This window comes from Benincasa hispida, chromosome 3 (assembly GCF_027475165.1).
Source record: "Benincasa hispida cultivar pf3 chromosome 3, pf3_genome.v1.1, whole genome shotgun sequence".
NCBI lineage: Eukaryota > Viridiplantae > Streptophyta > Magnoliopsida > Cucurbitales > Cucurbitaceae > Benincasa > Benincasa hispida.
The window spans coordinates 16518552-16532753 of NC_143480.1; the positions used below are offsets into that span (position 1 = coordinate 16518552).

General features: G+C 37.3%; 1 protein-coding gene across 2 annotated transcripts in view; it reads left to right on the top strand.

The window, feature by feature from the left end:
- Positions 1 to 608: 608 nt before the first annotated feature.
- Positions 609 to 14202, top strand: part of LOC120073219 (putative F-box protein At1g65770) — a 33359-nt gene continuing 19765 nt past the window's right edge. The window contains exons 1-2 of one of the 2 annotated variants that reach the window (XM_039025934.2): positions 609 to 2006; positions 2470 to 2852. In XM_039025934.2, the coding sequence (XP_038881862.1) occupies positions 835 to 1971 (1137 nt within the window). In that variant the 5' untranslated portion in view covers positions 609 to 834 and the 3' untranslated portion in view covers positions 1972 to 2006; positions 2470 to 2852. Of the gene's footprint in view, positions 2007 to 2469; positions 2853 to 14202 lie in introns of those variants that run through there. The other variant, XM_090312176.1, reaches the window with a different exon arrangement.

Consider the following 14202-nt stretch of genomic DNA (forward strand, 5'->3'; position numbering starts at 1 on the left):
AGTTAAAATATTGGGTAAATGATCTTCAACTCTAGATAAATCATGTTTTTTTCTTATGTTTGATCTCTTTAGTTTCTCCTCCTTTTATAGGTATAGGAAGAATTTTCTCTAATGGGATGACAAAAACCGAGTAATTTCTATTTGATGTTGGAGACCATTAATACGATCAACGTAATTCTAATTTATTTCCTCATTAAATTAGAATTAGTATGGTTATTAATATTTATAGTTCATATTCTTTTGAAATGTATAATTATTTAGCTCCTATTTATTAATTTAAATAACAGAAATCAAATCCATCCATTAACGAAGATGTGGGCTCATAAAAAAATTTCAACAAAAAAAAGAATAATTTTTTTTTTTGCATTTTTAAATATTTGATACTTTTTAGGTGTCACTAATTTATGACGACTATTTACTATCATTAATTATACAAAATCACTTTTTTGTATTTATTTTTTGCTATCATAAACATAGCTCAATAGACATAGTATTTGTACTATTGATCTCGAGATCAAAGTTCAATTTCCTCACTCCACATTTTAATTACAATAAAACCCAATCTCTCGAGATGATTGTGACTAGATAAGTAGTCTGTCAATATTTTGATAGAAGATGATATTTTATTATTCAAATTAGTCATTTGAAACAATTTTTTTAATAATTTCTTCATGAAAATTATTAGTATTATTTAACCAATAAATCAACTAAATTTAAAATGTATTGAAAGCAAGTATACCGTATACGGATACCAAAATTTAATAAGGTCCAAAGTATTCAGTTTGAACCGTAATCTTCATCCTTTAATTCCTTCGTCTCCAAGCAATTAAGTCGATGGAGAAATCTCGGGTACGGTGGTCCGATCTGCCTCCTCAACTCTGGCCGCTCATCGGAAAACGCCTTGATAATTACATCGACATCGTCCGATATCGCAGTGTATGCCGTTCATGGCGTGCTTCTCTTCCCCAATTGAACGCCATTTCTCTTCTTTCACCTCTCCGTCTCCCCCACCCCGCCGATCATCGATTCGAAGACGTTTTAGTTATCCGAAGAATAATCTATGCTATCAGTCCCCTCCATCATCATCAAATTTCAACTTCCCCTTCTGCTTCTCGTGCTTCCGAGGGCTGGTTGGCGAAGATCGAGACCACAAAGCTCGGTAAAATGCGATTTCTAAGCCCGCTTTGTACAGACTGGGTTAAATCCAAGAATCGAGTGTTTCAGAAGGAAGTCAACCTGCTGGATTTTCGTATTCATGAAGTAGCTAAATCATATATACTTAGATCCACTATTGGTGGTATTGTTCTCATAAATAAGGTTGTAATCTTCCCTGATTCTGCCTGGATCGATGTGAAGAAGAACTCCATTATTGTAGCAGTTCGTGTAGACGGAAAATTAGGGTTTACTAAATTTGGGGATAACAACTGGACGCTGATTGGGAACCCTAATTTTCAATTCGATGATCTGATTGTCTACAAAGGAGAAATTTATACCGTCAATAGACAGGGAACAGTTTTCTTGATTGATTCATCGATGAAATTGGTACAAATTTCTCCTGAATTGGGCATTTTCAGTAACCAGAAACATTTGGTTGAATGTGGGGGAGAAATTTATGTGGTGGATCGGTTTTTGGAGAGTAAGAAGAATCCAGAGTTAATATATTTCTTTGGTGAATCGCTTCCAAGTGTGGTTGATTTCAAAGTGGTGAAGCTGGAACAAGAAATCAGGGGAAGATCAAGATGGGTGGAGGTTAAGAATTTGGGAAATCAAGCGTTTGTTTTAGGGCACAATTGTTTTTCGGTTTCAGCAGCTGATTTTGAAGGATTTAAAGAGAATTGCATATATTTTTCTGATGAACTAAATTCTGATCTTGGCTATGGCTTTAGTACTCATGTATTTGACCTTCAGGAAAGGACGATTGTGCAAGCTCCTGCACAAATTTTCAGGGCACCTCCGATTTGGCTCCGTTGAGTTATGAATCCCATGGTATTCTGTTTCTTGCTGCTGTAAGTCGTCTTCTTCTTCTTCTCCATTATTGTGCCTTTGGATTTCATCAATTGTTTGTACTGTAAATAAACTCTCTGCCTGTATTCAATGGAAGCTGGAGATTGACTCAAGTAGTTGTTTATATTTATTTGCATGAGATTTCAAGAGAAATTTATTTTGTGGAACTTGAATTTTGTATTTATATTAATTTTGTGGAAAGTAATTACAATCTCTAATACATAATATTTTGATACTTTTAAAATAAACTATAGTCTTTAAGCTGGTTGATCTTCTTGGATGATCAGTCTTGTTGATCTTCTTGGATGATAATCGGCCTTTGAGTTTGTTGATCTTTTTGGAGGATTAATGTTCGAAACTCGTTTCGTGGAGTTGTGGAGTTGAACTTGAGGTGGTGTTGATGTTGATATTGATTTGATGCTGATGCGATGTGGTTCGATCTCTAATCATCTGATTCCCTCTCAGTTGTATGCGTACGCTTGATTTGAGGAAACGAAACACGTGGTGATCTTGGAGTTGAAGTCTTGGAATAATGCTTGTATCTTCGAAGAACTTCAGTCTTCAGTGTGGTTCAGGTGTGGTCAGCTTCAGGAGTCAGGAGTCTTCTGGAGCATATTATTCCTCACCAGTGGTTTTAGCTTGTGGTTCTTGTGATGACATGCTAGGTGCTTCAACTTTATAGCGAAGTCTTTAAAGGAATGGGTCCTCCACTGAAAATTCTCAATGAGTTCATCCAAAAGAATGGAGGTGAAAACCTCAGGGAGTACTCAATTAGTAATGTAATCCCATTAGAAATACTTGAGAAATGCTTAAATGAAAAAATAAATACCACATGTATTTTGGAGCAAGTAAAGGAGTCCTCGTTTATAGTTGAGGTTTTGGATAAATGGTGCACTAGGAACGACCTTTCGTAGGTATAAACTAAATAGGTTATGGCACTCGCCCCCAAAAAAGAAAAGCGACACAAACCTAAAAGAGGAACCTCACCGAAGCCTGTCGAGACCTCACGAGCAGAAGCTTCACGACATTTTCAAATCCTTTCGTCTCGTGCCTTACTCTGAAGTAATAGCTTAGATTAAAGTACGATTAAAGGGCGGGAATCAAAGTCAATTGCAATTTTTTATTGAATGAAAAGAGCCAATGAAAGATCTCGAAAAGTGGGATGATAGAGCTTAACAAAGGAAGGAGTTTGCAAAACGTTGCAAAGGATGCCATGTTGCAAGAAAGAAAAGGGTTAGGTCAACAAGTCAGAATGAGGAGAGCTTCTCTAGTTATAAACTTCACAGGTGAGCTTGGGCTTGGCCCTTGGGTTTGTGAGCTTCTCTACTTATAGAGTTCACGTTTGTGCTTGGCCCTTGGGTTTGAGGAGATTAAGTCTTCAACTTGTAGGTTGTGAAGATATGTTCAGTTTGTTGAAGCTTTGATCTTTAGTACTTGAGAGCGAGCTTAAGTCTTAGATGTTGGGAGCTTAAATCTTCAAAGCTTTAATATATCTTATGGTCTTCAGAGCTTTAGTGTCTTCTGATCTTAAGAGCTTTGATATGTCTTCTGATCTTCAGAGCTTTAGTGTCTTCTGATCTTCAAAACTTTGGAGGGATTATGTTCTTCAAATCCTTGAAGCTTCAGACTTCAGATCTTTAGAGAGTTTTTGCCTTCAATTCCTCTCTAAATGAAGAAGTAGGATCTCAATTCCTCCCCTAAATGAAGAGGTAGGACCTCTATTTATTGAGGTTTCTTATGGGTCTTACCTAGGTTGGGCCCAAATTGAGCTTGGCCTTTGGGCTCAATTAATTGGATTTGGATCTGATTTGACATTCGGGTCAAATTCAACTTATTTTTGGGTTTAGTTGAATTTTAACACAAATAATTAAATCAAATTGGGTCAAATTAATTTTATCTGATTCAACGGTCATGATGAAACCACATGGCGTTCTTGAAATTTGTCCTCAACTTCAATTTGGGACACATGACATCTCCTAGTCGGTCCCAAATTTGATGTTTTGAAATTTCGTCATTAATTTAGTGAATGACATGGCAGTTTGTGATTGGTCCAAAATTTCTCGTTCATGCTCCTTTCGAGATTTATGCACATATATGGGTGGATGAATCTCGAAAAATGTAATTTGAAATCAAAGTATGATTTTGACTTTTTTAATTTGATGTATCATCATGATCAAAATATGAGAACTTAGCTCAAATTTTTTATTTGCAATTTTGTTTGCTTGACACACTCTTCGTCAAATAAATAAAAAAAATGAATTTTAGTCATTGACTTTCTTGTTCCCAAGTAAACTCTAATTTGAACTAAAGTAGAATTTATTAATTTAAACTAAAGTAGAATTTATGCTCCACCTTAATATCAAATTGAATTTTGAGTAGTATTCCAAATTTTACCAATCTTTTTTTTTAAGAATATATTCAATTTGAAGTAAAATTCGACTTTGTCTTTCTCTTTACTTCTACTTTGATTTGATGAACCTTGGAGTGCACCCACATTTTGATTTGAGGAAACACTTAAATTATGCCTAAGTTTTGACATTGGGGTATAATTGAATCTCAAATGAACTTTGGATTGAGATAAAAATTTGGAATATGTCCAAATTTTATGATTTGAAGTGAAATTGAAGTCCAAAATTTGGTTTGGATAAGAATAGAAGAATGACTCCAAATTTTAGCTTAATTCCAATATTAATCTAAATTTTCATATGAAATTTGGATAGCTTTGGATTTTGCCTGAAATTTAGACTAAGTTTTGGATAAATTTGGATTTTACTTTGTACCTTTTTAGTTGAATATGGTGGAAATTTGTTTCAAGATAAAGTTCTTATACTACAAAGATCTTGAATTTGGATTCAATTGATTTTTTGACTGAACAACAATCCCCCTTTGATATGAATTTGGGCTAACAATCCATTGGATTTTCTTTTCATCTCAACCAATTTTAGCTAAAAATCAAAATTCCAAACTAACCATCCAACATTTTGAATTCAGTTTTGATAACATAATCTTATGAAATTTCAATAGATTATGAGAGAATCCCGTCAAAATTTAGCTATATATACTAGGCAACACACATCATTTTCATCATCTCGGTGTGGTGTTCAACTCTCTTTCATGTCACCTTTCTGCTTTTTTTTTTTTTTAAACATCTTCTTTGATTTCCATAGCTCCCCAGCCTTCCAATGGCTTCATTTGATAAGGAAGAATGAAGTTGATCTTGAATTGGAGTTTTTGGATCGATAGTCTAAAAATAATCTTCTTTGTATTACCACTCTTGCTATTTCTGCATGCAAAGAAGCAGTTTCCATGGTCGCTGGCATGTATATGGCCATCATGGACTGTATATTACGATATCTTTACTACTTCAATGAGCGGCATCCAGCGGAGATGACCAATCATTGTTTATAATTCCTCAATCCTTTTCATTTTTATATCGTTGAAACGAGTGGGGATGACTAAGTAATGTCGCTGTCTGCATCATCGCTGTCGTATGGTAGAGGCCGTCGAAAGGGGTGATGTTGTTGTCCTCTTTTTTGGTTGCGATGTTGCTGCGATCTTTGAACGCTTCCCACATTGCCGTCTTTGGAAGTGGGTCATCTGCCACCGCTCACCTCTATGTTTGATGGGTGGTTGTCGACAAAGAGAATGGGTAGAGATTGAAGGCTGAGAGAAACTTTAGGGGAGGGCGACTGCAAGTGAGAAAGAGGGAGAGAGAGGAAAATTAGGGCTTTCTTCTTCTTTTCCTTTTATTCCTCTGTTTTCTTTCACTAATTTTTTTCTTAATTTTTTTTCATTTTTTTTCTTTCCTTTACGATCTCCCTTTCTTTTCTTTTCTTTCTTTCTTTCTTCTTCTTCTTCTTTAACTATCTTCTTTTCCTTTTTTTTTTCTTGTTTTCTTTCCCTAATTTTTTTCTAATTTGTTTTTATTTTTTCTTTCCTTTACGATCTCTTTCTTCTTCTTTTTTTTAACTAACTTCTTTTCCTTTTTTTCTTGTTTTCTTTCTTTCCAGTTTTCTTTCCAGTTATTTTTTTAATTTTCTTTTATTTTTTTCTCATTTTCTTTTATTTTATTTCTTTATTTTTTTTTAATTTCATCTTATTCTTTTCATTTTTTTTTTTTAATTTTCTTCTTATCTTTTACTTTTTTTTTCCTTTTATTTTTTCTTTTCGGTTTTCTTTTCATTTTTTTTCCTCTTCTCTTTTAGAAACGAGTCAAACTTAGACAATGAATTGACTCTTAACATTTTTTTTTTTGCAATTCCGCCCTCTTTTTTTTTTTTTTTTTTTCCCTTAATCTTTTTGATTCACCATTTTTTAACAACTTGCCCCCACCATTTTTTTAGTACAGGAGTTACCCTATTAGAGTGGTGAAGTAAATGAGGTGGCAACATCGAACCAAGCTTGAAGATGAGCAATTTTCAAGAAATTGAAACCAAATACACTAGACTTTAAAGGTGGAGTGTACCAAACTTGAGTGAAGCCACACTTGAATTTTGAGGATAAAGTGAACACACTTGAATTTTGAGGATGAAGCAAAGCCACACTTCTTGTGAAGATTGAGCGAAGCCACATTTGACTTGTGAAGATGGAGCGAAGCCGCACTTGACTTGTGAAGATGGAGCAGAGCCGCATTTGACTTGTGAAGATGGAACGGAGTCGCACTTGACTTATGAAGATGGAGTGGAGCCACACTTGACCTGTGAAGATGGAACGGAGCCACACTTGACCTGTGAAGATGGAGCGGAGCTGCACTGGACCTGTGAAGATGGAGCGAAGCCGCACTGGACCTATGAAGATGGAGTGAAGCCGCACTGGACCTGTGAAGATGGAGCAAAACCGCACTGGACCTGTGAAGATGGAGTGATGCTGCACTGGACCTATGAAGATGGAGCGATGCCGCACTCAACCTGTGAAGATGGAGAGAAGCCGCACTCGACCTGTGAAGATGGAGAGAAGCCGCACTCGACCTGTGAAGATGGAGAGAAGCCGCATTCGACCTATGAAGATGGAGAGAAGCTGCACTCGACCTGTGAAGACGGAGAGAAGCCACACTCGACTTGTGAAGATGGAGGAGCATCGATGGAGCCTCTAAACTTGAAGATGGAGGAGCATCGATGGAGCCTCTAAACTTGAAGATGGAGGAAAATCGATGGAGCCTTTGAACTTGAAAACGGAGGGGCATGCAATCCAATCCTTGAACTTGGAGACGAAGAAGCAATAGTGCAACCATTGAAAGGCATCAATGCAACCATCGAAGTTAGAGTTGTAAAAGCAATAGTGCAACCCTTGAACTTGGAGATAGGGAAGCAGCAGTGCAATCAAAGCAGCAGTTTGATCTTCAAACTTGGAGATGGGGAAGCAGCAGTGCCAACATCTTTGTAGAAGAGGCAAAATTGCAACAACTTTTAGAGAAGGAGCGAAGCTGTAGGGAATAATATTTTTTAGGGAAACGGGGAAGTCGCACCAAACTTGAACTTTGAAGAGGAAGAAATGAAACATCCCAATTTATCTTCAAAGAGGAAGTGTTGAAGACTCCAAACTTGACTTTGAAGAGGAAGTGAAGCGCCATTCCAAGTGTGTGCTTTTTATTTACTGTGTTAGCTCCTTAAAGGGATAAACATCTTCAATTTATTGTGTTGCCCTCAACAGGGATGAACATCTTCAATCTGTTGTGTAGCACCATATGTAGGGTGATTGTGGTACTTTTTTTATGGATTGAACCTAAATTTCTTTAAGTTGCCTACGTACCCTTGAAGAAAGGGATCAAGTCATGATGTAGTTCGAATTTTTTTTTTTGTTCACCTTTTAAGCTCATGCGGGCCAGGAGCACCATGCAGTTTAGGCTCTTGTGATTAGGAGCTTCTACATTTAAATTTCAAAAGCTCTAATTTCATCATGGCTTTAATTATCCTCTTCATTTGTAGGATTCATCAATATGATGGGTTTTGGCTGCACCATCAAGGAACCTTCTGTATTTATATCAATAAACAACTTCATCTTCATGCGTGAAGGGACACGACTGTGAATCTTCTCGCCATTTTTTCTTCATGAAATGATGTTGCCTTCAAGATTTTCATCCTTTCTTTATGTTGATCGCTTGTTATCTTGAGATGATCAAAAGCAAATGTTGAAGGTTGATCTTTTTTTTTTATGTATTTATACTTAGTCTTCTGAAAGCTGAAGTTCGAGTAAAAGTAGTCATTGGACATTGGTTTCCTTCTTTTATCGTGGCCATACTCAATCTTTGAAAGACTAAAGTTCGAGTAGTTGAAGGCTTGATACGATTGAAGACAAAAACTCTTTTCTCCCTTTCTTTTGAGTCATCAATTTCTTCAGTAGTTATATGATTGTTGTCGACTTCCATTATGTTGACGGCGTGACATGCAATAACTTCTGATACTTCATCTAGATGATTATTGAGAAAATTTTTTGGGAGAAATTCTGCCAAAGCTACCGGCCATCGAAGTTGAGGAAAGTCTTCGTCTTCTTCCTTAGCAAGCTTAGGCTTCCATGCCTCATTTTCCCCTTTCTTTTTATGAACCTTGTTCCTTCTTCTATAGTTTCGATAGGAGCGCGACTCGTTTTGGGTGGAATTTGGCTGTCTTCTTTTTCGATGAGTCATTGGGTGGAATTTGGCTGTCTTCACCCTTCATTGTCATCTTCAACAGGATCATCTTTGCTTCGTAAATTTGTTGTTAGAATTTCTTGTTGGAGCCGAACGACTATAGGCTCAAAAGTCCCAAACTAGATGAAGCTTTCTCTTTGGTCATGAGACGCAGACGGTGTTGGGACACTTGAAATCATCGCTACTGCCACGTGATTTGTTTGAGCTATTTCATTAAGCTCTAGCTCAATCTTCTTTTCACGAGCCAACTTTAGAATCAACACCTTCAGCATGAAGCACTTTTCAACTGGGTGACTAACGACTCGATGATATTTACAGTAGTTAGGATCATCTACTTTTCTTGCTTGTTCCGGTCACTTGCATTCTTGTAGTTGAATAAGTTGTTTCTCTAATAATTTCTCCAACATGTCGGCAACATCAGAGTCCGAGAATGGATAAACCTTCTCATGTCTTTCTTTGAGAGCTGGGCGATGCATCTGGTCGTCATCATGCTTTCTTTTAGACTTTGTTTCTTTTCCTTTGGAGGAAAGTTTCAGCGGGGTCATCTGAATGACTATAGATTCTCTTATGACACTATCCACGATCTTTTCAGTGTTCTTGGCTTCATTCTTGTATTTTCTCCCTTTAGGGACTAGAAAAACTTTAGTTCCCCTATTGGCGATGCTCAGCTCCATATTCTGAGCGCGTGTTGCCCACTCTTCAAATATACGAGACTTTATCCCTTGCAGGATGTAGAGAACTTCCCAGTGCATGCCTTGGGTGCATATCTCCACTGTAGATAATTCAGTGAGTCTATCTTTGCATTCTAGACTCAGAGCTCTCCATCATTTGATGTAGTCGATGATTGACTCTTCTTTTCGTTGTTTTGTATTCATTAGCTCTATCATGCTAACGATGCGCCTTATGCTGCAGAAGCGATTGAGGAACTCTCTCTCCAACTGTTCCCAGCTGTCAATCACTTCTGGCTTTAGATCAGTATACCAATCGAAAACGTTTCCTTTCAAGGTACAGATGAATTGCTTGACTAGCTAGTCTCCTCTGGTTCCTGCATTTTCGTAAGTTTCAATGAAGTGAGCAACATGTTGTTTTGGATTACCCTTTCCATCAAACTATTGGAACTTTGGAGGTTGATACCCAGCTGGCATTCTTAGGTTGTCGATTCTCTTGGTGTATGACTTGGAGTACAAAAAATAAGTTTGCAACGGTCCTCCTTACTGAGCTCTTATGGAGTTTGTGATCATATCCTAGAGCTATTGAACTGACAAGGAGGCAACAGAGGTGGATTGTGGTGGCTGACTTTCCTGCAAGACAGTCTTTCCTTTATCATTGACTTTTGTAGCTGGAGATTGACTCGACTCAGTAGTTTCTCGACCTTGTATTTGACCTCTTAAAGTAGCGATTTCATGATCTCGCTCTTCTACAACTCTCATGAAGAGATTTATCTCTCTCCATCTCTGCCATGGCCGACTCAACCGCTACGCTAGTCACCATGACAGACACTACATCAAAGTGCGATTCTTTATCTAATGAATAAGTAGTAGAAGCATAGTTGTCGAACAAGGGATTTTCTTTGATGACGATACTGCCTTTAGGAGATTCCATCAGTTGTTCCCAGTTTTTCTTCGTGATGACAAAGCTTATGTAAGTGTCGCTTGCGATGGTAGCTTTGGATGCAACTTTCTTTAGTGCCATATATGGATTTGTTGATTTGAATGACAAAAGAGAGATGAGAGGTAGAGAGGTCCCACCGGGCGTGCCAATTTGTTTGCACGAGATTTCAAGAAAAATTTATTTCGTGGAACTTGAACTTTGTATTTGTATTAATTTTGTGGAAAGTGAGTACAATCTCTAATACATAATATTTTGATGCTTTCAAAATAAACTATAGTCTTTAAGTTGGTTGATCTTCTTAAATGATCGGCCTTCGGGCTTGTTGATCTTCTTGGATGATCAACTTTGGGCTTGTTGATCTTCTTGAATGATCGGCCTTTGGGCTTGTTGATCTTATTGGATGATCGTCTTTTGGACTTGATGATCTTTTTGGATGATCGGCCTTTGGGCTTGATGATCTTCTTGGAGGATTAGTATTCGCATGAGGCTTCCGGAGAAACTTGTTTTGTGGAGTTGAACTTGAGTTGGTGTTGATGTTGATGTTGATTTGATGCGATGTGGTTCATCTCTAGTACTTGATCCTCTGATTCTCTCTTAGTCGAATGCGTATGCTTGATTTGGGGAAGCGAAGCGCATGATGATCTTGGAGTTGAAGTCTTGGAAGAATGCTTATATCTCCGAAGGACTTCAGTCTTCAGGTATGATCAGCTTTAGGATTTAGAGAGTCTCCAGGTTGTTGGGAAAATTCTCTCTAAGCCCTCTAGAATATAGAATTTCTTACCCTTCCAAATAAGGAGAGCTTCTCTATTTATAGAGTTCACAGGTGGACTTGGACTTGGCCCTTGGATTTGAGGAGATTGAGTCTTCAGCTTGTAGGTTGTGAAGATACGGCCAGTTTGTTGAAATCTTCTAATCTTCAAAGCTTCAAATAGTTCAGATCTTCAGCTCTTCAGAATTTGAGAACTTTAGTCTTCAAAGCTTGAGAAGCTTCGATCTTCAGCACTTGAGAGCTTGAGTCTTAGATCTGATGGAAAAGTAGGCATGCGCAGCGGAATTGAGGATCACTTTTACTCTAATTGCATAAATTAAAGATAAAAACCCTAAATTAGTTAATTAGGGTTTTTTTAGAAACATTACCTTTGAAGCTCCCGAAACTCGTCTATCTTCGCTCAACACGAATCGGACATTCACTAGAGCTGACCTACTATCCTCTGGACTCAGAACCGCATGGTGGGACCCGATGGATGAAGAACTCGAGAGAGAGAAAGAGATGAAAATAGAAGAGTGAAATTTGGGTTGGGTTTGGATTTTTTCAACCCAATTTTTAAAAATTAATTTTTGCAAAATGTCCAAAAGTTTTTAATCCAAAATGACAAGCCCATATTTATAGAAAAGGGCCATGCAAAATTGCATGAAATAACTTCATAAAAACCCAACACCGAGAATCCACTATCTAAGTGGGCTTAATGTCTCCACTATTAGCCAACACCTAGCCCACTATTTTGTTAGTAGAATTATCCAACAAAAATTTGGATTTTCCCACCGCTTTAGACAAATGGCAAAATAGTCATTTGGTCAAAGTCAAACTTTAACCGAAAAGTCAACATTTTGACTTTTTATGATATTTTTCGTGTTGACTAATTTTGACCTCCCAAGCATGAATCCACATTCATTTTCTCGAAATTCAAATCACATTTGAATATAAGGTCGGTCAAAGTTTGACTTTTCATAGTCAAAAGTCAACTCTTTGACTTTTTACATTTTGACCATTTACATTATTTCCGAGCTTCCGAATATGAATGTATTCATATTATTGATATTTAAATCACATTTAAACATTTAAAGATGTTCCTCTAAACTGAAAAACTGACCACTATATCACATATACTTGTCGGTTTCTCTCTCTTCACCTAATTCGAACAATTCGAATTATTCTATCATACTGTTCTAAGTTTATTCCATATGAGCTAGTAGGGGAACCTAATGGACTTATAGATCATGGGCTCCAATGATCCGAGATTAGCTGGCTAAACTCTTTAGATGGAGTTAATCAACATTCGTTAACTCACGGGTCATTCCACTATAGTCTTGTAGTTGCACTCCCCTCACTATAGATATATTTGTGTCCATATGATATAACCATGATTAGTAAGATAATACTTCACAGGTTGTTCGTAATCTCGACTGGGTCATAAAAACCGTTTTACCCCCAAGACTACATCTTATTCCTTAAGTTCCACCGATCCTCTAATGAACAATTGGTTTAAGGTCCAACCTATAAATTGAACTCCTCTCGGACCAATGAGAGGTGGGACCCCTTGTTCAAGACCTGGATTCAGTACTAAAGGGAACAACCTATCTACTATCTCTATAACGGGTAGAAGTGAATTCCGTCTTGCACCCTATGTTCCCAGCTATCCACCTGATCTTACCCCTGAAATGGGAGGCTTATTGGGCCAGCGATAATGAGCTGCCCTCACCTATGCAGATCTAAGGATAATTCCGAGTGAATAGGAGTTAATAGTTAGCTCAGGATTAAGATTAAGTTACCTAGGTCATCAATTAACAAGTCAGTTTTATACATTAAACGGCATTTAGAACGTAAAAAGTGACTATTTCATGGTTCAGTCTTATGTAAACTCTTTACATAGGATGCCCCCATTTTCATGTCTCCACATGAACAGTTTAGGATCACATCGTTTGTACTAACTACAAAATGGGCCGCATCCATAGTGTCCCCAGAATAAGGCGCCCAACCTTATTCATATACTATAGACCATTTTGGCTATATATTTGAACTTGATGCACATTTATGTCACTACATAAAGTTCAAACTTAAACTTAATAGCCTCGGAACCTTAGTTTATTGGATTCATGAATATAGAATTTAAATTTACTAAAGATTTTCAATAACAACTTTATTGAACAAGAATATGATATTACAAACTACGAGTTTCAGGACATAAAATCCAACAAACTCCCACTTGGACTAAAACTCCTAGTAGGATCAAACGATGCTGAATTTAACTGTGAGAAATTAATATTACATATGAGTACAATAAACATATGAATACAATAAACTAGGGCATTCACGCCCAACATAATCTCCCACTTGTCTAGTTTAGAAACATCGTAGACCTAAACTCTGTAGGTGACCCTAAAAAACTTTAGCCGTGAGGGATTTTGTAAAAGGATCAGCAATGTTTTGCTCAAAAGGTATCTGGGTCATTACAACGTCACCATAGTGTACGATTTCCCGGATAAGGTGGTACTTGCGTTCGATGTGCTTTCCTCGTTTATGGCTTCGAGGTTCTTTTGAATTTGCAACTGCACCGCTGTTGTCACAATACAAGGTGATGGGTAGATGCATATTTGGAACAACTTCCAAATCTGTCAAGAATTTCCTCAGCCATACTGCTTCTTTTGCTGCTTCACAAGCAGCTCTGTATTCAACTTCCACTGTGGAGTCAGTTATACAGGTCTGTTTGACGCTTCTCCACACTAGTGTTCCTCCGTTAAGAGTGAACACTGATTCAGATGTAGACTTTCTAGCATCTTTATCAGTTTGGAAATCAGAGTCAGTATAACAGTAAGGATCATATCCTTAGCACTATACACGAGCATGTAGTCCCTAGTTCTCCTGAAATACTTTAAGATGTTCTTAACGGCAGTTCAATGATCACGTCCAGGATTAGATTGGTATCTACCGACGGTCCTTACTGAGTAGCATATGTCAAGTTTAATACATAACATTGCATACATCAGGCTTTCAACTGCGGAGGCATAGGGAATATTTCTCATATCCTCAACTTCTTGATGTGTCTTAGGATATTGTCCTTTTGACAGATGAATTCCATGTCTGGAAGGAAACAAACCCTTTTTGGAATTCTACATTTTATATCTAGACAACATTTTGTCTATATAAGATGCTTGAGATATGGCTAGTGTCCTATTTTTGCGAT